Below are 27,959 nucleotides of genomic sequence, written 5' to 3' on the forward strand. Positions count from 1 at the left end.
GAGCTTTGAGGGAAGCTAGGAATTTCAAGAGATGGAATTGAAGGAGGAAGGCCTTCCTAAAGTGAGGGACAGACTGCAAAGGCATGGAGGAGGAACATGAGGTGTCAATTTTGGACAGCAAAATAGCCAGTGCAAATAGAATGTAGAGCACATAGAGAGGCAGAATGTGCAATAAGTCAGGAGAGATAGACTGGAGACAGGGATCTTAAAGGGACTGAATGCCAAATGAGAACTTTGGCTTTCATCTTCAAGCATGAATTCAGAGATCAGCTCTCCGTCCACTATGGCACACTGCCTTCCCATATCAATAAGCATAACACACATCCCCTTTTTTTATTGGTTTGTAATTGAAGACTGACAACCATTGAGTATAGCACTAGAAAGGACTTTAGAGGCCCCTATTTTATAGATATTTTATAGTCCAGCCCCTCTATTTTATAGATAAGTAAACAGTCCCAGGGAGGTTTCTCTTCACCTAAGAAGAATCTAAGCCATATGCAGTTTAACTAATTTGAGATAAAATTACTGGTTTAACATATTAACATTATATGATCCATGTGTTAGATGGAACCTTTCAGAAAATGAAAAAAAAATTTATAAGATAAAAGTCAAGAATTAATTAACTCACTTGGGAAAGATTTCTGGGATATTGTGGGGTTTCAGGAATTTTAATGAAAGAAGAGAAAGTGTTAAGGGACCCAAAATTGACATTTGACTCAATATTCTTAGAACTAGTCTATGGCATAGGAGAATTAGTTAATCAATAAACATTGAGTACCAACTGTTTGCCTACTAAGTACAAAAATGAAAGTGCTCTCAAAGAGTATATATTTTATTAGGGAAAATGACTACACAACATTACACAATTAAGTTAATACAAAATAGCTCATTAGAGATATTACTGTAATGATCATATAAATAATAGTATAATTTATTTTTAAAATTAGTAATTTATTTGATCTGTCAGTCCTTCCAAACTTAATTGTATATTTATTTTAAAAAATAATTGTCTGCCTTGAGAGGGGAGGTCTGTTGGAATTGTTACCATTAAACACACTCTAGTGACCTGAGGAAGAAACTTTGAAGGAATCTAAGGGACAGAAGAAGTAAACAGATCATTCCAGTTATAGGGAAGAGTTTGCACAAAGATGAAATGGACTGTCAGGTGGGAGAGGCAAGAAAGCATTTGTCACATATACTGCCTGGTGACTCTTGTTGAGTTAGTAATCCATTCAAATTTCCAGGACTGGGGCAGCTAGTTGGTGTGGTGGGAGAGCACCAGCCCTAAAGTCAGGAGTACTTGGTCTTAGACACTTAACACTTCCTAGCTGTGTGACCCTGGGCAAGTCACTTAATCCCAATTGCCTCCGTAAAAATAAATAATTAAATAAATATTTTAAAATAAAAAAAATAAAAATTCCCAGGACTTTTTTTGTTCTTTTCCCCAAAAGCTTGCTCCTTCTAACCACTTAGTTTCTGACAAGGACACCACCTAGACACAACCTACTCAAGAGTTTCCAACTTGGACTCTTTTTCCTCAGTGTGTACATTCCGGGAGTTATTGATATGTGTGTGTCAGATCCCCGTCACGACCTCGTGTTTTCCGTCCCTTGCTCTCCCTAGTGCAAGTCCTTACCAGCTGCCTAGAGCACTGCACAAGTTGACAAGTGATCTCTTTGCAACTCATTTCTTGCCTCCTCTTATCCAGCTTTGTCATTGCTGCTTGATTTAGCTTTCTTATGTGCTGACAATCCTATCACTCCTCTGTTCCATGATGCTTCTCCCTCCCATCTACCAAATAAAACGTCAAAGACTTAGCCTGATGTTCAAAGGCCTTCACAAACCAGGCCAATTTCTCCCTTTTAGCAATGTCTCAGATCTCTCCTAGTGCTCCAAACACATCTTGATCAGCATGAGCAATAAATCCAGAAGTTCTACAGGATTCAAATATTTCTATTAAACTGGGACCAATTGACAAACTTTATGGTTTTATAATTTCAAATAATGCAAATTCAATTATATGAGACACAGAATTCCATTTATTTCCTGTACTAATTGGAAACTTGCTATATGTAGTGTACATTCCACAATTAAACCAAACTGGACTACAATCCTCTTTTTTTTCATTATATTGCTTTCCTTTTTTTCTAAGACTGAACCCAAGATCTACTTCCATGCAGCCTTCCTAGATCCCCCAAGATGGAAAAGATCCTTCCTTTTTCACACCTTTTAGAGAACTTGGAACTCCTTTGATTTTAGCAATTATTTGTTCATATGTCATATGTCACAGGGTTGGAAGCCCTGTGAGGGCAGAAAACATGTCTTCTTCTTGATCTTTGTACTTCCTCTGACACCTCATATAGTAACTACCATTGTTTCTACACTCAGTATTTATTTATTTATTTGTTTGTTTGTTTGTTTATTTGTTTGTGTGTTTATTTATTTTGTTGAGGCTATTGGAGTTAAGTGACTTGCCCAGAATCACATAGCCAAGACGTAAGTGGTCACATTTGAACTCAGGTCCTCCTAATTTCAGGGCTGGTGTTCTATCCACTATTCCAACTAGCTGCCCCAGTAATAACATTTTGAACAATTGTTTCTACTTATAGTAGCAAAATATTTGTATCTTTTTGTGATATAAAGCATTTTTATATACATTGTCATCTTTGATTCTTTCAACAACTTTTGAGATAGTCAGGAAAGAGATTATTATCCCCATCTTACTATGGAAATAAAATGGTTTGCTAATGGTCGTGGAACCCAATCAGTAGGGGAGCCAAAACTTCAAATCAGTGAGTTGGCGCTGGAGGTAGCAAACCCATGGCCTGCAAAATTACCCAGTTCAGAGAGGCAGAGCCAAGATGACAGAGAAAAAGGCAGAAACTCACCAACCTCTCCCCCAAATCACTACAAATTCTTTTAAATATAAATGACTCTAAACAAATTTTAGAGTTCATTGAACACCCCCCAAAATGGAGTAGAACATTTTCCAGCCAAAGACAACTTAGAAGGTCAGCAGAAAGGGTCTATGGCACCAGGGTAGGAGTCCAATATGCAGCCCCAGCCCCAGCCCGGGCTCAGCCTGGCCCCAGCTTGATCTCTGAAGCAATGGCAGTATTGGTGGCTTCCAGATCTCTCAGCCCAAAGACACCAAAGAAGATCTGAAAAGTCAACAGAAAAGGTCTGTGGAACTAGAATGGGAATCCAGCAAGGAATTCCAGTGCAGGCTGCACCAACACATCCCCAAACCCCGCCTCGGCCCCTACCCCAGCCTGTTCCAACCATGGACTGGATCCCATTATCAGTGAGGCAGGATCTCAAATTAGCAGTAGTTCTAGAGGCTTCTGGACCTCTCAGCCCTCACCAGGGAGGACTTGGAAGGTCAGTGGAAAGGGTCTGTGGCAAAGGGGTAGTAATCCAGTGTGTAGTCCCAGTGCAGGCCTTGACAAGGCAGCCCGAGGGCCCCAACCCAAGCCAAACATCAGCAAAGCAGGACTCTATTGCTTTAGAACACTAGATCTCACAGGTACAGTGGGGCAGAGACACACCTAACAGCTCCTGGGCCAGAAAGAGTGATTGTAGCCATATTCCTAGGAGATTTTCTGAAAACAGCTGTACAAAATCCCTAAAGCTTGGGACAGTGCACTCTCCAGTCTGGAAACTTTAACAAAGAATTAAAAGCCAAGGAATAGGCTAGAAAAATGAGTAGACAACAAAAAAATTTCTGAGCACTGAAAATTATTATGATAACAAGGAAGATGAAAACACACATTCAAAAGATGATAAAATCAAAGATCCTACATCCAAAGCCACCAAAATAATAAGAATTGGGCTCAGGCCATGGAAAAGCTCAAAAAAGGACTTTGAAAATCAAATAAGAGAGAGAGGAAAAAAATAGAGAAAGAATTGAGAGTAGTACAAAAAGAAATACCAAAAGCTAATGAAGAGAAGAAGGGCTTAAAAAACAAAACTGGCCAATTGGGAAAGGAGGTCCAAAAAAACTCACTGAGGATAATAATTGCTTAAAAAGTAAAATTGAGCAAATGAAAGCTAATGACTCTATGAGAAGTCAAAATATAATAATGCAAACCTAAAAAAAATGAAAAAATAGAAAAAAGTGAAATATCTCATTGTTAGGATTACAAGGTGAGAACTCAGGTTGTCTGGACAGTTCTCTGGCTCAGAATTCACACCTTTAGTTCTGGCCTTTAGAGGGAGTTTACACAACCTTTAAAAGGAGCAAGTTCATTGATTAAAGTAATTTTCCCACAAGCCCCTGAGTTCTTGCATGCCCCTTTAAAAGGAGCAAGTTCATTGGTTGAAGTATTTTCTCATAAGCCCCGTTGAGTTCTCACTACAATCTCTGCTAGGATAAAAGAGGAGGGCAGGAGGGCAAGGAGTTAGTCTACTCTGGGACAGAGTTGGGACAGCACTCTGGAGGAAGAAGAGTCTAGTCTGAGATTGAGTTGAGACAGCAGTCCCCAAGGATAACTTAGAGATGACCAGACCTTTACAATTCAAGACCTTCATATCTCATTAGAAAAAGAATTGACCTGGAACATAGATCCAGGAGAGATAATTTAAAAATTATTGGTCTACATGAAAGTCATGATCAAAAAAAGAACCTGGACATCATCTTTCAAGAAATTTTCAAGGAAAACTGTTCTGATATTCTAGAACCAGAGGGTAAAATAGAAACTGAAAAAAAAATACAGTATTGTTGTTGAAGTATGTAATGATCTCCTGGTCCTGCTCATTTCACTTAGCATCAGTTCATGGAAGTCTCTCCAGGCCTTTTTGAAATCATCCTGTTGGTCATTTCTTACAGACCAATAATATTCGATAATATTCATATACCACAATTTATTCAGCCATTCTCCAATTGATGGGCATCCACATACTTTCCAGTTTCTGGCCACCACAAAGAGGGCTGCCACAAACATTCTTGCTCATACAGGTCCCTTTCCCTTCTTTAAGATCTCTTTGGGATACAAGAGGGTTTTTATTTTCATTAGGGTGAGAGATCTACTTTTTCTTTCACAGTTTTTCTTTTATGGAAATGTTATACATAACTTCACATATGATTTCTTAAATGTAGATAGTGATAAGGGAGAGAACCTTGAAATCAAAATTCTTTAGAGCAAATGTAAAAACATATTGTTTTGAATGGAACTGGGGGAAAATATTAAATAAATAAATAAGCAAAAAATAAAAAAATCACCTAGTTCAGTCTGATACAGATTAAAATGTAAGTGGGAAATGTTTCACAAAATGTATAAAAACTACATTTGTTGTCATTGTTGTTTAGTTGCATCTGACTCTGTGACCCCATGATCATTTTATCCATGGGGTTTTCTTGTCAAATATACTGAGATAGCTTGTCATTTTTTTCTTCAATGTGTCCCCATTTTACAAATGAAGAACTCAGGTAATAGGTAACTTGCCCAGTCTCACACTGCTGGTGAGTGTCTTAGGTAGATTTGAACTCAGGTCCTTTTAACTCCAAGCCTGATTTAACTACTCAGTGTACCACCTAGCTGCCCCACAGTATAACATATTAATTAGATGATGAGCTCTTTGAGGGAGTATCTTTTGCCTCCCTTTTTATCCTCCGAGCTTAGCATAATTCCTTGCACAAAGTAAGTGTTTCTTGAATGTTTTTTAAATGACTGGTTTTCTAAGTCAACCTGTGCTCTTCAGAGATCCATTCCTATTTTTTGACACAATCCCTCTACATTATGCTCTTTGCTAAATCAATGCTTTTTATAAAAAATTAGACTATGCAATTATTATCCTTATGAATTCAGTTCAACAAGCATTTTTTTCATTTGTCACTAAAGTAATGAACTGTGTCTGAAATAAGCACAGACAGTGAAATAACTTGGTGTATAGTCCCTCACTGTCTTAATGAGACATATTAGCCCTTCCTTCCTCATCTAATCATCTGTCTATTCAGTGGCATTGCTGTATTGGTCCAAATGTCAGAATTTTATCCTTTAACCTGGACAAATCCCCTCCCTCCACTTCCACAACTACATTTTTTTCCTTTCCTTCCTTCAAAAATTGTTTTTAAAGGAAGAAAAGGAAAAATGTTTGGGGTTTATATTATCTGCTTGCTCAATTTTTAAACTTGTGCTGATCTCCTCCTGCTACTTAGCATGTTCCAGCTTTCTTCCCTTACCACCCAGTTTGTACATGTTGGGAAATATAAAATGTTTATATTAGTGAAGCCAAAGACAATTTAGTAGAAAATTCAACCATAAACAGAAATGGCTTTGGATTACTTGCATAACTGTTTTTTTTTTTATCACTAGTGAGAAGGTAACCAGCCTTGAGGCCAAAAAGAGCAGAGTTCCAATGCCACCTGTGATATACATTGGCAGTGTAACCTTGGATACATCACCTAAGATCTCAGTACCCTGGCAGCTCTTTAAAACTTTAAGATGGAGAGAAGGTGCTGACTTAGAGTGGTAGAGTTTCTTCTTCTAGGAGCCTAGATTAGTTGGTTGGTTGGTAGTTGTCATTCCTTCTCAAAAAGAACCAAAATATGTTGGGGTCAATCAGACTAATAGGAGCTTGAAAGGCTGGCTTTACCACAGGTCAGGCACAAATAGTTCACATGAACATTTGGAGATGGCTCTAAATTTACGCAATTTATGTTTCTTTTGAGCTACTGCAATTGTGCTTTGCTCATACAGCAGTGTCTCCTTTGCTGTAGACATGTCATGCTGGGCTGTCCTGTCTCTTGATTCTGCTCGCCTTACTCAACATCAATTCACATAAGTCTTTCCAGGTTTTTCTGAAATCAGGCTGCTCATAATTTTTTATAGTAGAGTAATATTCCATTATAAATTATACTATGGCTTATTCAGCCATTCCCCAGCTGATGAGCATTCATTAACTTTCTAGTTCCTTGCCTTTACAAAAAGGGCTGCTACAAATATTTTTCCATGTGTGGGTCCTTTTCCCTCTTTGATAATTTCTTTGATATACAGATTCAGTAGAGACTCTGCTGGTCAAAGGGTATGCACAGTTTTATAGCCCGTTGGCTATATGCCCGTTGGGCATAAAGGAACTGTATTTTTTCTGGTTGTATTGGTTTCTTTACTATGTGTTTGACACATAGTAAATGCTTACTAAATGCTTCTTAACTTGATTTGACCTACTTTCAAAGAGCTTACATTCTATTAAATTCTTTACTATTAGATTCAACTTTTCAATACATTTTGGGAGCCAGTTTTGTCATCCACAATATTAACAATCTTTTCTCACTTCATGTCTTCTACTAGTTGAATAAATATGTCATCTATGTCTTCATATAAGTTATTGATAAAATATTAGAAAGAATACATATATTTTGTTCTCTATTTACATGACAGCATTCTATCTGAACACACATCTCTTTCTCCCTCCAATTTTATGTCTCTTGATCACATCAGCAGGTCTTTGGACAAGTAACTTTCTTCCTAGTGCTTACCTGGATATGATATAGATTTGACCAAGTACAGATGGAGCAATTGGAGGTTCTTGACCTGGAGAGAAACATATTTAGAGTCATGTATTAATAAAAGTAGGCAATGGTTTACAGAGTTGATATGAGAGACTAGAGGCAGAGAAACCATTGCAATAGTTTATGCCAATGCTTTTTAAACTTTGGGTCACAACCCCATATGGGATCACGTAACTGAATGTGGGGGTTATGAAATTATCATTTATTATCAGCAAATGTTTGATTTGAATATCTGTTTGTTTATGTGAAGTTACATAAAAATTTCTTAGGCAAAAAGAGGTCATGAGAGGAAAATATCTAAGAAGCCATGTTCTAGGCAAGATGAGGAGGATAGGAATGAGATTGGTAGTGACATTTATGTAGAAAAGGTTTCACATGCATTATTTCTTTTGCCCTAAAAACAGCTCTGTAAAATAAGTGCTAAATTTTTTTTCATTTTACAATGGAGAGCCAAGACTCAGAGAGGCTAAGTTGCCTAAGATCACACAAATAAACAAATATTTGAGGCATAATTCAAACAAGTCTTTTTGACCCTATGTCTAATGCTCTATCTTCTCTAGCCCACCTATTTTAAAAAGGGGCAGACGGCTTCAAGAGAAATTATGGAAACAATTCATAAGATTTGGGGACAGGATTCAAGGATAAAGAAGAAGGAATAAGTAAAACATGACACTGAAGTTATGAACAGAGATTATTAGAAATGGATGGTGAGAACAGATTTTAGAGGAAAGGTGATGAGTTCAGTTTTAGGCATTTTACACTTTCTAGTCCAGCAGGAAATGCAAAGAGAGATGTAGATGGGTAGTTGGAACCTAGAAAAGAGTTTAAGGCTAAAGACAGGGCTTGGAGTCATCCATATACAATTAGTAATTAAAACTATAGAAGTCATCATAGAAAAAGAAAAGAGTTGAAGACAGAACATTGTGAGGGATTCCTATATCAAAAGAGTCAGGAAAAAGATATAAAGGAGGGAGCAAAATATTTAGTCCTAGGAGAACCAGAAGGGTTCTGTCTCAGGGAAACCAAAGCAGTAGTTTGATTTGCAGCATCCTATATGACATAGTGCAGCCAAATGATACCATGGATAGAGCATTGGGTCTGGAGTCAGGAAGGCTTCTTCAGTTCAGTTCTGACCTCAGATACTGACTAGTTGTGTGACCCCAGGCAAGTCACTTAACCCTGCCCACCTCAGTTTCCTCATCTGTAAAATGAACTCAAGAAGGAAATGGCAAATCACTTCAATATCTTTGCCAAGAAAACCCTAAAATCCTTCTTCATGAAGAATCAGACACAACTAAACAACAATAACAATAAAATGATTCAAGAATTTCTAAGAATTCATCTCCTCCCATTCTTAGTTTTAAAATCTCTTTTGACCAGATCAGTCAGACTGTGGACAAACATTTAAGCTGCAATCTGTCAGGCTATTGCACTTGAGGATTAGGAAGTCACTGTGGATTCTTGAGAGAGCCAAATTATAGTATATGAGGAGTGAGTGGGTGGTAGAATGGAAGGAGCACACCAGGTAGGCTGTTGTTATTAACACATGAAGGGTTTGGCCTTTCGTCCACAGAGCCCAATGTAGTTCTCCCCTTTAGCACACCTGTATAAAAATATTTACAGACTGTCTCTTGCCTTCCAGAAAAGAAACGTGCGAAGGTCACTGAACTTGCCACTCCTCCCATCCAGGAGGAACCTGAACCTGTCAGCAATGTCCTACAGGGAGATGATATTCTGGCTTTGGCCATTAAGGAGGAAGACTTAAAGAAGGTAGGGATCCCCCTTGGTGAGCTTCTACTCTTGAGTCAGCAGTACTTTGTTTTGTAGGCACTTTTTTCCACAGTCTGTGTGGTGGGTGGCTCTTTAAAACTGAACCACATCCACAAGCATTCTGGGTTCATTCCTCATTGTGCACCCATTGTTGTTGTCCTTACTCATCTATACTCATCTACCTTAAGGGAAAGACAGCACCTCGGCTTTTACAAAGCAAAGGAACTCCTGAATTATGTGTTGACACTTAAGATTCTTGTAAAACACTTCCTATGTAATGAAAATAAAACAAAGTTACATGTGATCATATATTACACCAATGTAGGAATTGTCTTCTGAGGCTTGAAATGCTAGGAAGAAACTCATTGATTTTCTCTACTTCCTAGCAAGGGGCTTTAGAGACCAACCATTTCCACCATCATTATCTCCATTTCATAAAACACCAATGCATTCAAGAATTTGCTCCACATCACAGACTTGGGTTGATCTGCTTATTCCTGGTCCCAAGTGCCATGAAAGAGAGTCTTCTTTCCCTTTGAATTTTGTCAGACAATACAGAATTTTATTATTTCCTTCTTCCACTGGGGTTTTACTGAATGTAATTACACTCTGTTCCTTGGACATTTTTTAGGAGGATCAAACAGAAGTGGAGCAATTGATTTTCTAGATCTAGTTTCATTGAGGAGGAGTTAAGAGTAGCCAGTCTAATGTATATGTGTATGTTCTTCTTCTGATATAATGACATTTTTTTGTTTCTTTAGCAACATGTTCCCCATCCTCCTGCCCAGGAAGAGAAAACTGTTGCCCAACAAGTTTTGATTCGAAAGCGAAAAGTCCAAAAGGTTAAGAAGGTGACACGTCATTTGGTAGCTCATCCTGCTACTCCTGAAGCAGCCACAAAGCCTTTAGATTTCTCTGGTAAGATCAGAATTTATCCCAGCTCCAAATGCATAGGCCATCCTTGAAAATATACTAAACTCTCCTCAGAAAGCAGGGACTCTTTTCAGAAATAATAGGAGATGCTCTTGCTGATTAATAATCTTCAACAACTACAGGAATTTCACTCCTTTTTCTTCTTCCCAGGGCCAGCAGAGGAAAGCTCTGATGGTAGAGAACAGATTCTCCCCCACAAGATTTTGGGAACTCTCTATGACCTCAAGAGAATAGCAATTGCTCGAGGAAACATGAGGGTATGTTGATAAAAGCTGTGTGGATTTGGGAAATCACTAGAGTTTTTTGTCTTCCACCCCACTTCAGGCATTTTTGAGCTGAAATCATCTTGAAGGGGCATGTGTTTCAAGGCCTTACTGCCAGAGAAGTGCTGGAGCCAGTTTGAACTGACTTGAAAGAAAACCCATTGTTAAGTTGCCAGAAGAGAGGGGGGGAGGGGAAACATTGTGAAATTTTCAGAACTACAAATTGGGGTTTGATTTATTATTTTGGTTGCCTAGACTTAAGTAATTGATGGAGAAAACATTAATGGTGCATATTAAATTTAAACGTGTGACGGGTGTACATTTTTCCCCTTTTGGGATATCTGTTGCTAGATATTTACCAGAACACCCCTGCTTGCAGTGTTATATGTTAGACAGACACTACAAGTAAGGGCAGCAATAACTCTATTCTGTCATATAGGAAGAATTGACTGCTTCCTTCTGTCATTACCTGTCCAAGAAACCTAAAGATAAGTGTTCCCATGGATGGGACAGGTCTTTTTGATGGACTGCTCTCGATGAAAAATCCTGCTGATTCCCAGGATGTTCCATATCTGAGGTAGTGTTGGGTATAAGCAGGGGGACCCTTCTATCTCTTTCACTCTCCAGTTGGCTGAAATGATCTCAGACACTACCGGTATGGACAGTGTCATCCTCTCGGTACCAGAGGAGCCAAAGAAAAAACCCAGAAAAGTGAAGGTAGAGCTCTGGCAACCACCTTCTCAGCATAAGTCTCTGAAGAACTGGAAACGAAATATGACCCTGAGGAAGAAACAACAAGAATTTCTTAGTGGTAAGTAAAGTCCAGGAGCCTTGAGTCTGAACCTGTCCACTACTGTGTTGGCTTCCTGCCCAGCTGTCTAGAAGGCAACTGCTGGCTAGTGGAAAGGTCCCTGGCCTCCATTCTTAATTTTCTATATTACCTTGGGCAAGGTGCTCAACTTCTGAACTTCAGCTTACTTATCTGTAATAACATTTATACCAGCCTTCTTCCATGAGTGGTAATGACCAAGTGAAATAATGAGTCTAAAGCACTTTGTCAACCATAAAGTGGAACATAATTATAGGCTATTATTATTTTTGGCAATACTAATTGTGGTGACGATGTCACCTTCTCTTCTACCACATATTCAAATCCCCTGATCCTGGGACTCGGTTACTTCTACCACAAGGAGATGTCCAGAAATGTGCTGGAGCCATCTCAGGCATCCTGCTTGCTAATTTTCAGTGTGAGCATTTTACACCTTAGAAATCTACAAATAAGTGCTTAACCTATTGTTAAATGGTCTAGACTTAAGAAAATTGTGGAGAAAATATTAATAATGTAGGTTAAACTTAAAAGGTGTTTTCAGAGGACCGTTTTTTAACATTTACCAGCACACTTAGATCTGTCTCTTTCATGAGTCTGATAAATGCACTAACCTGGCTGCAAAAAGTATTTATAGTCATCTGTTCTGACTGCTGTGGAGAGATAAGGTGAGGGAGACTAATGAGGCTGGGCAACTATGAAAAAAGGGGTGACATGTCTTTGTCAATAGAATATCTGAAGAAGCCAGTGAGTGAGCTGCTGATGAATACAGGGGAGGGCTTCAGACGGGTACAGGAAGAACGGAATCTGATTGAACGTTCCATTGCTGCTTTACATTATGGGAAGGTGAGAAAAGACATCCCCCGCTTTTCATTCCTATTTTCCACAATTCAATTTTTGAGGAAAGAGCCTAGTTTAGACATTAGGGCAATTGATTTTGTGTAGTATAGAATATATCCTTGTTCCATTGTAAAGATCTGGAGTACCCAAGGCACCTCTTATTTATTAAGCACCTGCCATAGTGCTAGGTGCTACAGTGGATAAAGCACGAGGCCTGTAGTCAGGAGGACTTGAGTTCAAATCTGAGCTCAGATATTTCTTAATTGGGTGACCCTGGACAAGTGACCAAACCCTATTTGCCTCAGTTTTCTCATCTGTCAAATGAGCTGGAGGAGATGGCAAACCTCCCCAGTATCTATGCCAAGAAGCCCCCAAAGAGAGTCATGAAGAGTCAAACGTGACTCATCAATATGTGTATGACCCATGTGTAAGGTACTGTCCTAGGTACTGGAAATGCAGAGACCAAACCAAAAATAGTCCCTGCCTCCAACAAGCTTATATTTTGTGTGAAAATACATTGTTTCTAAGAAGCACAAAATAGTTTTTTAGGGGGAGGGTGGAGAGAGAGAAAGATCCATTAATTGGGTTGATCAAGAAAGTCTTCCTTGTTAATGTTGGTACTTGAGTTCAGGCTTGAAGGAAACTAAGGATTTTAGAGATGAAGGTGAAGAGGGAGTTCATTCCATGCATGGGAAACAACTTATACAAATGTACAAATATCAAGTTTGGAAACAGCAAGTAAGCCAGTTTGGCTTAAACTAAGTTGTATGATGAATAATAATGTAAAATAAGCCTAGAAGTAGTTTGGAGTCAGATTGAGAAGGAATTTAAGTCCCAAGTCAAAGAACTTATAATTTAATCTATAGGTTATAAAGGACCGTTGAAGCCTCTTAATAAGGGGAATGGCAGAGACTTACACTTTAGGAAGATGATTTTGGAAGAACTTCTGTGGCAGATGGATAGGATCAGGGAAAGACTGGAGGAGGAGAAGCCCATTAGGAGGTAATTACTATAGTGAGATCACGAAGGGTTATGTGGGTGAGAAAGGAAGGGATAGGAGAGCTGTTATGGAGATAGAATTGGCAGGATTTATCTAGTAAGAGAAAGGGAAGAGTTGATATTGATCCTTGGCTATAATGACCTCCCACAGGAAATTTTGGGACAGTGGCAAGTTTAAGAAGAGGGGAAATAATGAAATTATCCATTTCGAACATGTTGAGTTTAAGATGCCTTTGGAACATCCAGGTAGAAATATCCAGAAGTAATTTTGGGGGATATTGGACTAGAGTTTAGGAGAGCCATTGAGCCATATAAATTTGGGTGTCATCTCTACAGAGATAATTGAACTCAGAGGAGTGGATGAAATCACCGAAAAAAAAGAGGATCTCTGTTAAGAGAGAAGGGCCCTGTGGCTAAAGGGCAGGATATGGATGATGATCCAATAAAAGAGACTGGACAGGAGTATCTAGAGAAGTAATATGAGAAGATGCTGTCATAAAAGCTGAGGTAGGAGAGTTTCCAGGCATAGTTATAAAGAAGAAGGCCCCAAAGACAAGAACAGAGAAAAGATCATTGACTTTTACAATTAAGAGATCCTTGCTAACCACAGAGAGAGCATGCTTTAGACTCAAATGCCAGACTCTAAAGGTTTGAGAACGGAATGGGAAGTGAGGAAGACAGGGCAAAAATAGCAAGAAGCTTTTTTTTAAAAGAAGTTAAGCTCTCAAAGATGGAGAGATTTGGAATGATGACCTGAAAGGTTGGCAGAGATTAGCAAAGATTTTTTAAGGACAAAAGAGATGTGAATGTGTATGATATCAGCAAAAAATGAACTCATAGAAAGGGAAAGATTGGAGATTTAAGAGAGGGGGGAATGAAAAAAGTGGTAAGCTTCTAGACAAAACAGGATTGAAGGTATGAGGAGAGGCATTCTTGTCAAAGGCAGCAAAGGAGAGAGTGGGGAATGATTTAGAGGGTAGTCACTGGTATTATTGAACCTTGAATTGGTACTAGTCCTGTCAGTGGTTCACTGTGGCTTCTAGGTTAAATGAAAAAAACTCCTTGGCATTTTTTTAAGCAATTCTTTACAATCTGACTTCATATTACCTTTCCAGGCTCACTTCTTATTATTCCCTCTTATGTGCTTTGCCCAAATGGCTTATTGGCTGTTCCTCCCTTATACAGGCTATCTCTCATGCCTGAAGCACTTTCTCCTTACTGCCAAAGTTTCCTCTTATTAGATGTCATTGCTTCATCCCTGCCAATGACCACTAACTGATCCAATCCAATAGATCCTATGGAAAACTTTGCAGGTTCCTAGTAGTTAGTGCACTATTTCCTTAAGCAGGTATGTCCATATCTGTTTACATATTGTATTCCACCAGTACAGTTTATGTTCTTTGAGGAAGTCTAGGACTTTTTAAATTTATTTTTGAATCTCCAGTGCTTAGCATAGAGCCATGCACATAGTTGGATCTTTTTAATATATAGTTTTTTTCTTTTTATTAGGCATAGCTTAAAAGTAGGATGGGCATTTGGGGAATTAAGTAACCCAGGATATATTGTCATAACTTTAAATAAACTTCTGATTTCCAAAAAGAGAATCTAATCTAGTGTTTATTAAGTTCCTGCTGTGGTCCAGGCCCCTTACTAAGTGTTTTTCTAAGCATCCTTTCTCATCTGTCTCTGCTTGATGTCAAGAAAAGCACATCCAGAGAAGTGACCTGCTAAGCACTTTACAGAAATCTCATTTAATAATAAAAATGTAATTTTCTTAATAAATATGAGTTCAAAAGTGCACAGTAGGTGCTTAAAAGCACATTGAATTGGTCTGGATTAATGAGTTTGGAGGTGATGAGATGATGTGCATCTAAAGTAGCTAAGGGGAGTGTGTAAGGTGATGGTCTCAGGAGATGAAAGATTTTGCATCATGAGAAAAGTCAGTTTCTGTATCTTAAAAGCACAGAGTTGAATCTTCAAAGAATTTAGGGAATGTAAGAGGTGAAGATGAGGGGAAAAGGTACCATAGGCTTGAGGGTTACAAAGACATGGCAAAGGGCAACCAACAGGCCAGTTTGGTTGGAATGTAAATAGTCCCCAAAGGATTTTCTTTTGGATCCCGATAATTCTGTATCTGTCCTAAATAAATAGATCTCTCTAAAAGGTAGAATTCCTTATCCCTAAGAGAAAAATATGAAGGAGTTTTCTTGTGACATCACAAGAGGTACTGTTTCATCAGAGAGAGGGCTTGTGTGCACCAAATCATATCCTTGACTTTCTAGGCTTCTCATCTAGGCACCATTTCGAATTGGGGGGGGGGAGGGGAGTCCAGCTATCTTTCTTTATTTCCCAGGGGACTGAGGTCGACTGTGATTTCTGGAGCCAGCCTGAATTTATTGGAGATGAACTAACAGGTCTGGTGACCCAGTGGCCTCGTGGCTACCGACAACCCATCGTTCATGTGGGGAAGCCCCAGACCATTCAAATGGAATCAGGTAAGGAAAAGAAGGGGCTCTGACTAATATCCAGAGTTTGGATATCTGTAGTTTTCTCAGGTTCTAAGGGGAAGGGAAGGTTGAGTGAAAAGAAGCAGGGTGATCTGCAGGTACTGAGTGACCATGGTTTGTTCTCCAGGACTGCCATCCATGAGGGAGCCTTGGTTCCGTTTCACATGGGATAAGAGTCTCTTTTTGATTGATCGACGAAAGGAGCTACGTTCCATTCTGAAGGAGTTGGACTTTAACCAGCCAGTAATACTCTTTTTTTCTGCTCTTCTTAATATGAAGCCTCCAGTGGAATACTTATGTCATTTTGGAAAAGGCGAACTCATTCCCCTTTGCTCTTTTTTTCCATTTTGAATTAAGGACATCGATGGCCTCGAAGTTGTTGGTAAAGGACAGCCTTTCTCATCTGTCTCTGCACAGCACTTCCCAGGCCTTAAGGATGTCAAGGAAAGTACATCTGAACAACAGCCTTCGTGAGTTGGATTTGATGTCAGGGGATAGCGAATAATGTCTACTGTGGGATGTCATTTCATGTAGTCCTTGTGTATATTCCAATGTATTAGTCCCTTCTAGCATTTGTGTTTCTGTTTAGGGCCAGCCCACTCTACTAATTCGGTCTAGTAGCCCTCACTCCTTAGTCTAAGCCTTTTCAGATTTCTCTTTCAGCCACCCTTCTCACTCTTATATTCTGTGAGATGATTTTCTTGCACATTTCTATATTAGTCATTATAAATAATTATTAAATTCATTTTGCATATAATCAATGATTCAATAGTTTGAGGGCTTGGAGATTTTAGGAGTTTCTTCTGTTTGGCTTTTAAAGCCCTTCACAACCTTGCTCCTTCCTGCCTTTTCAGTCTAATCAAATTTCACTCCCATGTACTCTGTCTTGTTTGCCCTATCCTCTATTTCTTGACCTAGTGGTCTTTTTACTTGCTGTCTCTCATGTCTAGAATGCTCTCTCCTTCTTAGCCTTTGCCTCTTAATGTCTCTGGCGTTCTTCAGGGCTGAGCTACAATCCCACCTCCTTCAGGAAGCTTTTGCTGGTCTTCGACTACTGCTAGCCACCTCCTCTCTGAAATTACTTCCCATTTGAACTATATCGATCTTGTGTGGACATAGTTATTTGCAAGTAATTTCTCGCATTGGAATGACAACTTCTTGAGGGCAGGGAATATGTTTTTACTTCTTGTCTCATGATAACTTGCATTTATATAGTGCTTTAAGGTTGTTGAATTCTGTGTAATCGCTATTGCATTCTTGCATTTAACTTCATAATAACTCCTTATAGGTGCTATTATTATCATCATTTTCCAAATGAGGCAACTGAGGCTGGCAAAGGTTAAGTGACAGGAAGTATCTTGAGGCTTGATTTGAGCTCAGGACATCCTGACTCTAATCCAGTGGTTGGTCCATTGTACCACCTAATTATCCTCTGCATTTAGCATTGGGACCTGGCACACAGAAAGCATTCTATAAAGGCATGTTAATGATGAGGATGCTATGTCTTGAGCATCTCCCAATCTCATCTACCTTTATTCTGATCTGAATGTCCTGACTGCCCTTTCTCTGGGTACTGTAAAAGAACATCCTTACAGATAATATGTCATTGATTTGTCTTCCAGAAATCCCTTAGCTGACTATCCTGATGTAGTTCCCATGCCCTTCCTTGGTCCTTCTTTGCTGTTCTGTGGGAAACCAGCATGCTGGCTTGACAGTACCCTACCACCAGGAGAGGTAAACCCTGTATTCCTTTGTGTTCCTTTAAACCCAAACTGAGGCTTGGACCATAGCCTCACCCAGGAAAAAGGGCTGGGCCTTCCTACCCTGAAAGTGACTTTGGCAAAATGACAAGGACTGCTCCATCTGAAAGTGGCAATAGGACTGACTTGAATAAGAACAAAATCAGAAGGCTGTAAGGGACTTTCAAGTCTTCTGACCTTAGTCTCATAGCCTTAAATATGGAAGGGGACTCAGAGTTTACTAAATCTAATTTCCTTTTCCACATAAAATCTCAAGGAATCAAGAAACTGAGTGAGTTGCTTGTGGCCCACAAGTAGTAAGCAATAGAGCAGAGATTCCAGCCCAAGTCCTTGGACTCCAAATCCAGTTTTCTTTCCACCGTCCCCCTCCCCAAGCCCCTACCTATCTTATCTGCTGCTTTATCTCTGAGCAAATATACAAGTCAACCTTTCCTGAACAGGGAAAAAGATTTCATGATATCCTCTGAGAACTAAAGAACCCTCCCAGGTGGGAAGTTGACATTAACACTAACTTTAGTACTTCCAACTACAGTTTGGAATCTCTTTTATTTCTCCTCCTGTCAGTGACAATTCCTGAGATAGTCACCATCAGGAATTTGCTTTCAGTCTCTACAGCTCCATTTGAGAGAAGAGTCCTCCATTGGGGGATCAAACTGACTTTTCTCTCTTTCGTCCTTAGAGGCAGATGGGTATCATAGCTCTCATCCTTCTTCCCCATAGAGACAGACTCATGGCCCCCTTCTCTCGAATAGAGATAGATGAGCATCAGTGTCCCCCTTATCTCCCATAGAAACAGGTCAGCATCAGTGTCCCCCTTGCCCATAGTGACAGATGAGCATCAATGTCTTCTTTGTCTACCACAAATTCAGATGAGCATCAATGTCCCCCTTCTCTCCCATAGAGACAAATCGACATCAGGGTCCCCCTTCTCTCCCATAGAGACAGATGAGCATCAATGCCCCTCTTTTCTCCCATAGAGACAAATCGACATCAGGGTCCCCCTTCTCTCCCATAGAGACAGATGAGCATCAATGCCCCTCTTCTCTCCCATAGAGACAAATCGGCATCAGGGTCCCCCTTCTCTCCCATAGAAACAGATGAGCATCAATGTCCCCCTTCTCTCCCATAGAGACAAATCGGCATCAGGGTCCCCCTTCTCTCCCATAGAAACAGATGAGCATCAATGTCCCCCTTCTCTCCCATAGAGACAAATCGACATCAGGGTCCCCCTTCTCTCCCATAGAGACAGATGAGCATCAATGTCCCCCTTCTCTCCCATAGAGGCAAATCGACATCAGGGTCCCCCTTCTCTCCCATAGAGACAGATGAGCATCAATGTTCCTCTTCTCTCCCACAGAGGCAGATCAACATCAATGTCCCCCTTCCCCATAGAGATAGATGAGCATCAATGTCCCCCTTCTCTCCCATAGAGACAAATCGACATCAGGGTCCCCCTTCTCTCCCATAGAGACAGATGAGCATCAATGCCCCTCTTTTCTCCCATAGAGACAAATCGACATCAGGGTCCCCCTTCTCTCCCATAGAGACAGATGAGCATCAATGCCCCTCTTCTCTCCCATAGAGACAAATCGGCATCAGGGTCCCCCTTCTCTCCCATAGAAACAGATGAGCATCAATGTCCCCCTTCTCTCCCATAGAGACAAATCGGCATCAGGGTCCCCCTTCTCTCCCATAGAAACAGATGAGCATCAATGTCCCCCTTCTCTCCCATAGAGACAAATCGACATCAGGGTCCCCCTTCTCTCCCATAGAGACAGATGAGCATCAATGTCCCCCTTCTCTCCCATAGAGGCAAATCGACATCAGGGTCCCCCTTCTCTCCCATAGAGACAGATGAGCATCAATGTTCCTCTTCTCTCCCACAGAGGCAGATCAACATCAATGTCCCCCTTCCCCATAGAGACAAATCGACATCAAGGTCCCCCTTCTCTCCCATAGAGACAGATTAGCATCAATGTCCACCTTTCCCATAGAGACAGATAAGTTTCAGTGTTCCTCTTCTCTCCCACAGAGGCAGATCAGCATCATAGCTGTCCTTCTTCTCTCCCATAGAGAGAAATCGGCATTGCTGTCCGTTTGACCTTTGAGACCATGGAAGGGGAGAGAACATCTTCTGTCCTAACAGTTGTAAACAATGGCACTGCAGCTATTTGGTATAATTGGAAACGGCTCCAACAGCCTGACGCCTTTGAAGAGTTTAAGGAGAGCAGAAGGCAACGGTTTTACTTTAACACCAAGGAAGGTATGCGAGAGAAAGTGACCTAAGTCTTCCTGAATCAGAAAAATGTTGATTTCAAGCATGTCCTTGAAAGAAACCAAGATTTAATTATTACCTGGCTTCCCTGAATCTGATCTCTGAAATCCAAGTCTTGTTTGATAGAGAATACGTAAGTATAGAGGCCAGATAAAAGCTTCCTTATTGTGGATAGAACTGAAATTCCCCTTTAGAAGACTGGGTTGTGAATCTTGAGTGAGATGCCCTATCCTTCCACACACACACACATACACACACACACACACACACACACACACACACACACACACCCCTCCAAGAGATGAAGAGGGATGCTAGATCTAGGGGTACAGCTTCTGTACTTCGTTAACTTGGACTTTGGGTATATTTTGCATCCTTGTCCTGTTCAGGTGTGATTCTTCCTGGGGAAACAAAGGACTATATCTTCTTCTTCAAGTCTCCAGATGCAGGAATCTTCAGGGAATACTGGGAATTTGGGACCCACCCCACCCTCTTAGGAGGAGCTTTACTGCAGGTCACTCTTCGGGGTGTTGCTCTAAGCCAAGATATTTTGAAGGAAGAAAGAAATGCATTGGCGGTAAGAGACCTAAGAGTTTGGCTGGCACTTGCGGAGGTTATATAGGTTACCCTCATGTCCTTCCTGGGGGGTGCTCATGGGGATTCTATTACCTCACCTCCCCTGCCCATAGGGGCAAGTTATTGAGCTTTGTTTTATTTAACAGAAAATTCCTTTTGCCCAAAATCATAAGGTCATAAATCTTAGTAATAGGGTTAGAATTCAGGTCCTTCAGCTCCAGAGCCAAGGCTCTTTGTTTATACTGCCAGGCAAATTTTTCTGTGTTAAGTATTGTAGCCTGTTAGACTTTGGAAGAAGTTAAACTTGGCTTGAAACAATCAAGAAAAAAAAAAGCCCACTTAACTGAATTATGATGGAAAATATAAGCTATGATATTCTTGCCATGCTGGGTCTCCTGACCTTCATGCTATTAGACATATTATTTCTGGCTGGTTGGTAAATATTCACCAGTCTCTTCCCAGTTCTGCAGATTTTAATGAGCCTTCCTCATCCACATACTGGGACCTTCCAGTGAAGAAGATGACCATGTATATCAGCAAGGAGAATAGCGTGTCTCTTCTGTAACATTCAAATGGTGCTTTAAGGTTTTATCTATTTATTTGTTTGTTGCTTTAAGGTTTAGAAAGCACTTTATATGTGTTACCTTCATTATCTCCTCTTTTCATGTCTGCTTGGGAATGACCAGTAGATTTTGCATCCGTTTTTGGCTGGGGCAGAATGTGGAGGGAAGAGGCAGACTTAAGCAGAGAAGACTGGGTTGTGAGACTGCTGACTTTATTTCCACCAAGCATCTATCCTAAAGTGATTTGGGAAGGGTATGGAGGATAGATAGGCAGCCATAGCTTGAGTCCTAGCATCCTTCCTTTCTTTCTTCAGGCCAAACTATCTAACAAAGCAGCTGTCACCATTGTGGAGGATGTGCTGGATGAGCTGCTGAGAGGGATCTGGCCCTCTGAGCGAGCTGCATCCCCAGTTGATGCCTACCTCACCGAGGAAGATCTATTCTCCCACAGAAACCCTCAGGTGTGTAAGTGCCGGAGAGTCCATGAGCCCGCAAAATACCCTAGGAGCCAACAGGAAGTGGTGGATGGGTTCAACTCTGGTTCCTGAGCTCTGACCCTTGTGTATGTGTGTGTGTTTGATTCTTCATTTCTCCTATAGCTACATTATCAGCATCAAGTGGTCCGAGAGCTCCAGGATCTATGGAATGAATACATGGTACCATCTCCTTCAACCCCTCCCGAAGAGGAAGAAGCTGCTCCAGGACAGGTAGAGGGGCAACCATTACTTTCAAAGTTCTCAGTGGGTTCTTATAAGAGCCATATAAATGAGAAGTCAAAAAGCTCTGTGGGGGAAAGCCACAGGGCCTTGAGAAGGACTCTTTCAGGCAAGAAAGAATCTAAGTCATCTCTCCAATCCTCGAAGAATGTTGTGCTTAAGGTGGCCGAGGACCGGAAGGAACCAGAAGCAGAGCCCATGGAGCTGCCAGAGGTGTCCGACACGACAATTCCCGAGTACCCCAAGTGGAATCTTTGTATGAATGATTTCAAAAAGGTATTGTCCCAGAAGGGGCCTGGATGGGCGTCAAGGAAGTAGTTTCTATGGGATGCTTTCATCCAGGGTCACAGGCTTCCCGGGACTGAGCGGTCCTCAGGCTTGAGCTGGGAGGCGAGTCTTCCAGCTGTCCCCTTCACAGGAAGTGTGTTAGGGCAGCCCTGGGGCTGGGACAGATGCTGTACCACATCCGGGCTGGCTGGGACCAGAGAGAGCACTCGGGGAAACTCCTGCATTTTACCAAAAGAGAAACAAATCCCCAAACAATAAATGGCAGATCCTGGGCCTGGAGCGTGGCTCTCCTTATTCACAGTCCAGGGTGCTGTGGTCAGGCTTGCCAAACTGTGGGCATTCCTGTACCCCAGCCAGGGCCCCTCAGCCTCCTTCAGTAGTTCCATGAGGCAGAGCTGAGTATTCTTCCAGGAGCGCTTCCATTTCTCCCACATAACCCAACCACTCCAGGGCAGAGGCTCCATCAGAATGTCCTTCCTTTGTCTGAAGCTGTCGACATTAGCCATGATCTGTGCCTTTGTGAGCCTCTGATGGGGACAGATCAGGCAGAATTGCTGTCCTTCCATGCCCCTTAGGCAGTGTTGGAGCTCCCTGAAGAGGAACAGCGAGAGGATGCACTGACCAGGCTCAACAAGAGAGCCCTGGAGCTATGCTCAGAGCAGAAGCCGCTGCAGTCAGACATCCTGTACCAGACGTGGTATGTTGCCCCCTCCCACCTCCCTGGTACAACTCACCTCATTTAAAAAAATTTTTTTTGTTGTTGCTCCATTAACCCAAGCCCAGCTGCCTTCTAGGGTTGTTTTTTTTTTTTTTTTTTTTTTTTTTTTTTTGCAGCCTGCTGTAGGGACTAGAGCTCTGCACTTGGAGACAGGATTTCAAATCATAACTCCAATGCTTATTAGTGCTAGGTGACCATTGGCAAATCACATGACTTCTGAAATTTGGTTCCTCCGCTCTAAAATGAGAATAACATAATTAGTACCCACATCACAGAGGAGTTGTGAGGACAGCCTATCTGAATTGAATGCACTCAGTGAATGTCAGTTATTATTGTTTGCTTGTTCTGCTTGCTCTTCTCTGCTTTACTTCTCACAAATTTCCCCATGTAGAATTCTTCATACTCATTGCTTCTTAGAGTATAACAATATCCCATTGCATTAATACCATTTGTTCAGCCATGTGTCAGTCAGTGGCCACCCACTTTACTTTGTTTTGTGGAGGATTTTTTGCCATCAAAAAATTGCTGTTAAGAATGTTTTTGTATATATTTCATTTATTCTTTCTCTCCTTCCCTTTTCTCCCCTGTTACAGAGAACCCTCTCTCTCTAGTTTTGGGGCACAGGTGTAGCTCTTTTGACTTAGGTTGGCATAGAGTGGCTCTAAACCATCACTGGCTACCATATTTTCCTCTGTTCCCCTGCTGATCTTTAATGAATGTTTACATTAAGATGGAATTCTAGGAGTGCTTCTTCCTTGTTTTTTGACTAATGGAGGACTAGAAAGAGGTTAAACTGGCATGCCATGAGACAAGGTGAACAGATTCAGTGTGTGTTTCATAGAATGCTACATTTATTTCTAAGCTGAATATGAGTTGAGCTTTTTAAATGGTGTAATATCTTTACTGGGAAACGTGATCAAATGCCCATGGCAAAATTTCCTCCCAGTAGTTATTCCTTAAAACAATTCTTTCCAATGATTATGCTTTAACTCCCAATTCTTGGGGTCACCAAAGCAGCCAAAATCTTATCTTTTTCCTCTTCAAACATTCCATTCCCAGGTGAGTTTGGGGAATGACAACTAAGCCTACCCAATTGGGACCACCCATTGTGAGGGGTGGAGTAGTCTGAGAAATGGGTAGCTACATGGTTAGTATTCAAATCCAGCCTTAGACACTTACCAGCTGTGTGATTCTGAACAAATCACTTTGCCCCAGTTTTCTCATCTGTTAAAGGAGCTGGAGGAGAAAATGGCAAGTATCTTTGCTAAAAAAAAAAAAAAAAAAAAAAAAAAAAAAAAAAACTGAGAATATGGTCCTCATGTGAGAATGTGTAGTCCATGGTCTGATTCTTTCCTCTGTGGCCAGAGGTCACACAGTCCTGGGGAGCTGAAGGAATTTCTTAACAAGTTCATTTTCTGAAATTTCTGGGTGGTGAGGGTTAAATTGAGCCCTTGTTTCCTGATGCCCCTTGGCTGCTCTGTCGGGGCAGCATTGACCAGATTTCCACTCAAAGCAGATCAGTTGCCCAGTGAGGTTTTGAATGGAGTAGGATCTCAAACTGCCTCACTAGGTGAATTAAGGCAGCCAGCATCTTTGAATGGCTCAGGGTACTCGGTTAGCTACAATGAGGAGAGCCTTCTGCCCCAGGCCCTAGGGTGCTGCTCTCTAAGGTGTCTCCCCCACAAACATTCTAGCCTCCTGAAAGATGAATGTATTTGTTCTCTAGTTTCCAGCTGTGGCGTGATGTAATTGATGGTCTGGTGAGCCATTCCATGTGGCTGAAGTCTCTGTTAGGCCTGCCTGACAAGGATTCTTTTTATATGGAAGGCCCAGAGGAACCAAGTAAGTTGTGATTCGCACTATCCTGTCACTCAGTCTTTCCCTACTTTGTTATATAGGAGCAGGAGGAGACACCGGCTCCCCAGAATTTTTGTCCCCTCTGTGACTGAGTCCCAATTGTGTTTAACTGAAAATGTTGGATTAGAACAGTTTGTTTTCTCCCTCTGCCTCTTGGGGAGTACTGGCATTGCCCAGCTAGGAGGGCCCTAGAACTCATCTAACATGACTCCCTCATTTTACAAAGAAGAGAAGGGAGGAGATGAATTAATGTCAGCATGCTTTCAAGTTTCCCTTGTTGGTTTTTGCTGTCAGTCAGTCATTTAACTCACGTCTGACTCTTTGGGATCCCTTTTGGACAAAGATGCCATTTCCTTCTCTGGCTCATTTTACAGATGTGGAAACTGAAGCAAACAGGGATAAGTGACTTGCCCAGGATCACACAGTATAGTAAATGTTTGAAACCAGATTTGAGCTCAAGAAGGGGACTCTTCCTGACTCCAGGTCAGGTACTCTATTCACTGCACCATGGAGCTGAAAGGAGTGGAGAAGGAGAAAGTAGATATCTCAAGTGTTAGTCTCCAGGTTAATTTTTCACACTATGAGGATCCTCCCCAGAGGCTAAACTTAGGCTAAAGACACTCACCAAGATTCTCCTTTTTTAAAGAACTGATCCTAGGAGTGGAGCTAGATGGTACAATAGATAGAGCATTGGTCCTGTCATCAGGAGGACCTGAGTTCAAATATGGCCCCAGACACTTATTAGCTATGTGATCCTGGATAAGTCACTTAATGCAGATTGTCCCCTTCCCTATCCCTCCCCCAAAAAAAGGACTAATCTGTGGCTTAATTAAGCAGGAGGAAGAGGGATAGACTCCGAAAGGAAGGTGATATACAAACAAAAATCATCAATAGATGTTTTTAAAAAGGAATCCTCATTTGGAAGGAATTTGAGGCATTTTACAGATCAGTGCTACAGTTATTTTTTTATCCAGCTTCTTTACAGCAAAAATCCTATGCCCCCAAGCTGGAAAGACCCTTCAGCTTTAGAGCCAATAGCTCCCAGTGGAGTTGTGTGGAGGAGCAGAAAGGAATCACAGGAACATTTCTTCTTTAGTAGAAGCAAAACCATCTGGGAAACTTGGAAGAGAGGACCGGAAAATTTTGGCCCAGGAAAAGAAGTTGTTGGGTTTAAAGGAGGAGAGGAAAGTAGCTTCAAGATCACCAGGAAGAGAGGTGAGTGGTCTGTAGTATGGCTCTAGCTTCTGGCCCTGGGGAGCAGCTTGCTGGCTGTCTTCCCCTGGGCTTCCCTCCATCACCACCACCATTCTTGGAGAGACTTCTGGGGCACGAGCCCGTTTTATTTTTATTCTCACAAAATGGCGATTGCCTTCTCCAGGACCGTGATCGTGTCAACAGCAAGAAGCTCAAGGTAAGAGATGACAAGAGAATGCAGAAGTCCCCAAGTCGGAACGGGAAGGACAGAACGTTGGGGGATGACTTGGCTATTGAGCAGAGTAGCTCCCCCTCTGAATCAGTGGATCCACAAATCCAGGAGAAATATAACCAGAGGCTTTACATTGAGGTGAGACTGGCAGAGACAGGAGGGGCCTCCTGTCTTGTCTTTTTTTTTTTTTTTTTTTTTAACCTCTTCCCACTGCCCTTCTAAGGTCTGCTTTCTCACGATAATCCCATTTCTTGGAAGAGCACCGTCATAAAGCTGGTTGAATTTCTCTAGAAAATGAGGGTTGTTAAAGCACGGGAGCATGACTTATTTCAAAAGGGAAGACTCAAGAGAGAACTTTTTTCCCCCCTAATGTGACTATCATGAATTGAGCTAGGACCTCTCTTAGTCCCTATTCCTCCAGAGCAGTTAGATGTGATCCTCTTTGGAGGTATTTTAGGGTAGGGGGAAAGACAAGATTCAACTAGATTCAGTAGGCATTTATAAAGCATCTACTATAAAGTTCTGTTCCACCCTGTAGGGATTAAAAGGCCAGAAACACAAAACAGTCTTTGCCAGCGAGAGCTTGCATTCTGTTGGGAAGAAGTGTAGGGGGAAACACATGTACATAAAAAGTGAAATACAAAAACACAAAGTTATTTCTGTGATGGGGCAGAATCAGAAGCGGGTTGAAAATGAAAGACAGTTGATTAACAATAGAGGATTACAATGGAAGAGCAGGAGAGGGATAGAGGCTGGCAAGGGAGCCAGAGAGTTGTGATTGAAGAAGGTATCTTTGGCTTAGGCAGCCCACATCTCAGAATTTTGGGGACGCTTAGTGAAGCAAGTGAGATCTTAGAGAATGATTGAGGCAGAAGCTGGCGGAGTCCTAGGGCTTGGCTGATTACAGACACGTCTGAGTGTTTGCCATGCTGTCCTGAGCAAGATTACTCTTAGTACACTCCATTTTCTGGAGAGATGATCTCCTTAGTGTTGGGAAGGACTTCGAGAGGTGACCTGGTGACTGCTGTAGAGCAGATAAAACCAGGCAGGTGAGACCTTCCAACCACTTTTTGGATTTCATGGGGAAGATAAGTACCCTTCAGGGAAGAAGATTAGCAACAGAAGTGTGATACAAGCTGAGCATCAGTCTCACATTCAAGGATCCTCAGTGGGCAGTGATGAGTAAGCTTGGAGATCTCTTATAATAGGGAGAGAGGGGGCAGCTAGGTGGCGCAGTGGATAGAGCACTAGCCCTGAAGTCAGGAGGACCTGAGTTCAAATCTGGTCTCAGACACGTAACACTTCCTAGCTGTGTGACCTGGGCAAGTCACTTAACCCTAATTCCCTCAGCAAAAAGAGACAGAGAGAGAGACATGCACATACCCAGAGAGAGAGAGTAGAGATACTGAGACAAATGAGGGAAGGGAAAAAGAGAGAAAAAAGGAAAGCAGGAGGAAGAGAAGAAAAGAAAGAAAGAAGGAAAGTGAAAAAGAAAAGCGGAAGGAAGAAGGAAGGAAGGGTTAGGAAGGAAGGAAGATGTTCATCATAATGCTGCTCGCAGCATTGACAAATAAAAAATAAATTTGCCCAACAATAAAGGAATAGTTGAGCAATCAGAAGGAACACTGTTCTCTCTGACCAAGTCTAACCTTCTGTCTACTGTGTTCTCTGTGTGTGGGGGGATGGGGAGAGGTATGGGTATGGGTATGTGTGCAAAAAGAAACATGTTCATATGCATAGAATTAACTAAATTTAAATGAATGGGTACTCTCCATACATGAAAATATGTATATGTAACTGTTATATGTATGCTATTCATTTAAAGTTAACATTATATTGAAATAAATTAAAATTTAAATTCTAAACCAAGCACAAAACTTTAAAATAAATGAAAACGGCAAAATACAAAATAATAATATGTAGAATATTGCAAAGCTATAAAAACTTATCTTCCTTAACAAAGAACAGAAGAGGGTTTGGAGGGATGGGAATAGAATTCATTAGTTTTTTGTTGCTATTGATTTAATGTGGAAACAAGCCCTGCATGCTGTGCTTTGCTAAAAACAAATTAACAAACCCATCCAAAAAGGGTCTTTTCACCTCCTTGATCCCTCCCCTTCTCCACACTATTT

The 27,959-nt window shown here is 41.2% G+C and overlaps 1 protein-coding gene across 4 annotated transcripts in view; it reads left to right on the plus strand.

Moving 5' to 3' along the window:
- MYCBPAP (MYCBP associated protein) overlaps nucleotides 1-27,959 on the plus strand; it is a 35,265-nt gene that overhangs the window by 6,639 nt on the left and 667 nt on the right. For 3 of the 4 annotated variants that reach the window (XR_012481243.1, XM_074261745.1, XM_074261743.1), the window contains exons 2-19: nucleotides 9,153-9,280; nucleotides 10,042-10,198; nucleotides 10,364-10,470; nucleotides 11,104-11,287; nucleotides 12,033-12,148; nucleotides 15,495-15,636; nucleotides 15,776-15,891; nucleotides 16,006-16,118; nucleotides 17,271-17,382; nucleotides 19,482-19,671; nucleotides 20,073-20,260; nucleotides 21,137-21,283; nucleotides 21,422-21,529; nucleotides 21,686-21,814; nucleotides 22,402-22,523; nucleotides 24,271-24,386; nucleotides 25,498-25,616; nucleotides 25,780-25,965. Coding sequence is in view for 3 of the 4 variants with exons in the window: in XM_074261743.1 (XP_074117844.1) it covers nucleotides 9,153-9,280; nucleotides 10,042-10,198; nucleotides 10,364-10,470; nucleotides 11,104-11,287; nucleotides 12,033-12,148; nucleotides 15,495-15,636; nucleotides 15,776-15,891; nucleotides 16,006-16,118; nucleotides 17,271-17,382; nucleotides 19,482-19,671; nucleotides 20,073-20,260; nucleotides 21,137-21,283; nucleotides 21,422-21,529; nucleotides 21,686-21,814; nucleotides 22,402-22,523; nucleotides 24,271-24,386; nucleotides 25,498-25,616; nucleotides 25,780-25,965 (2,480 nt within the window). In the remaining variant the exon portion in view is untranslated. The remainder of the gene's footprint in view (nucleotides 1-9,152; nucleotides 9,281-10,041; nucleotides 10,199-10,363; nucleotides 10,471-11,103; nucleotides 11,288-12,032; nucleotides 12,149-15,494; nucleotides 15,637-15,775; nucleotides 15,892-16,005; nucleotides 16,119-17,270; nucleotides 17,383-19,481; nucleotides 19,672-20,072; nucleotides 20,261-21,136; nucleotides 21,284-21,421; nucleotides 21,530-21,685; nucleotides 21,815-22,401; nucleotides 22,524-24,270; nucleotides 24,387-25,497; nucleotides 25,617-25,779; nucleotides 25,966-27,959) is intronic. The other variant, XM_074261744.1, reaches the window with a different exon arrangement.

This window comes from Sminthopsis crassicaudata, chromosome 4, assembly GCF_048593235.1.
Source record: "Sminthopsis crassicaudata isolate SCR6 chromosome 4, ASM4859323v1, whole genome shotgun sequence".
In the NCBI taxonomy this organism is placed as follows: domain Eukaryota; kingdom Metazoa; phylum Chordata; class Mammalia; order Dasyuromorphia; family Dasyuridae; genus Sminthopsis; species Sminthopsis crassicaudata.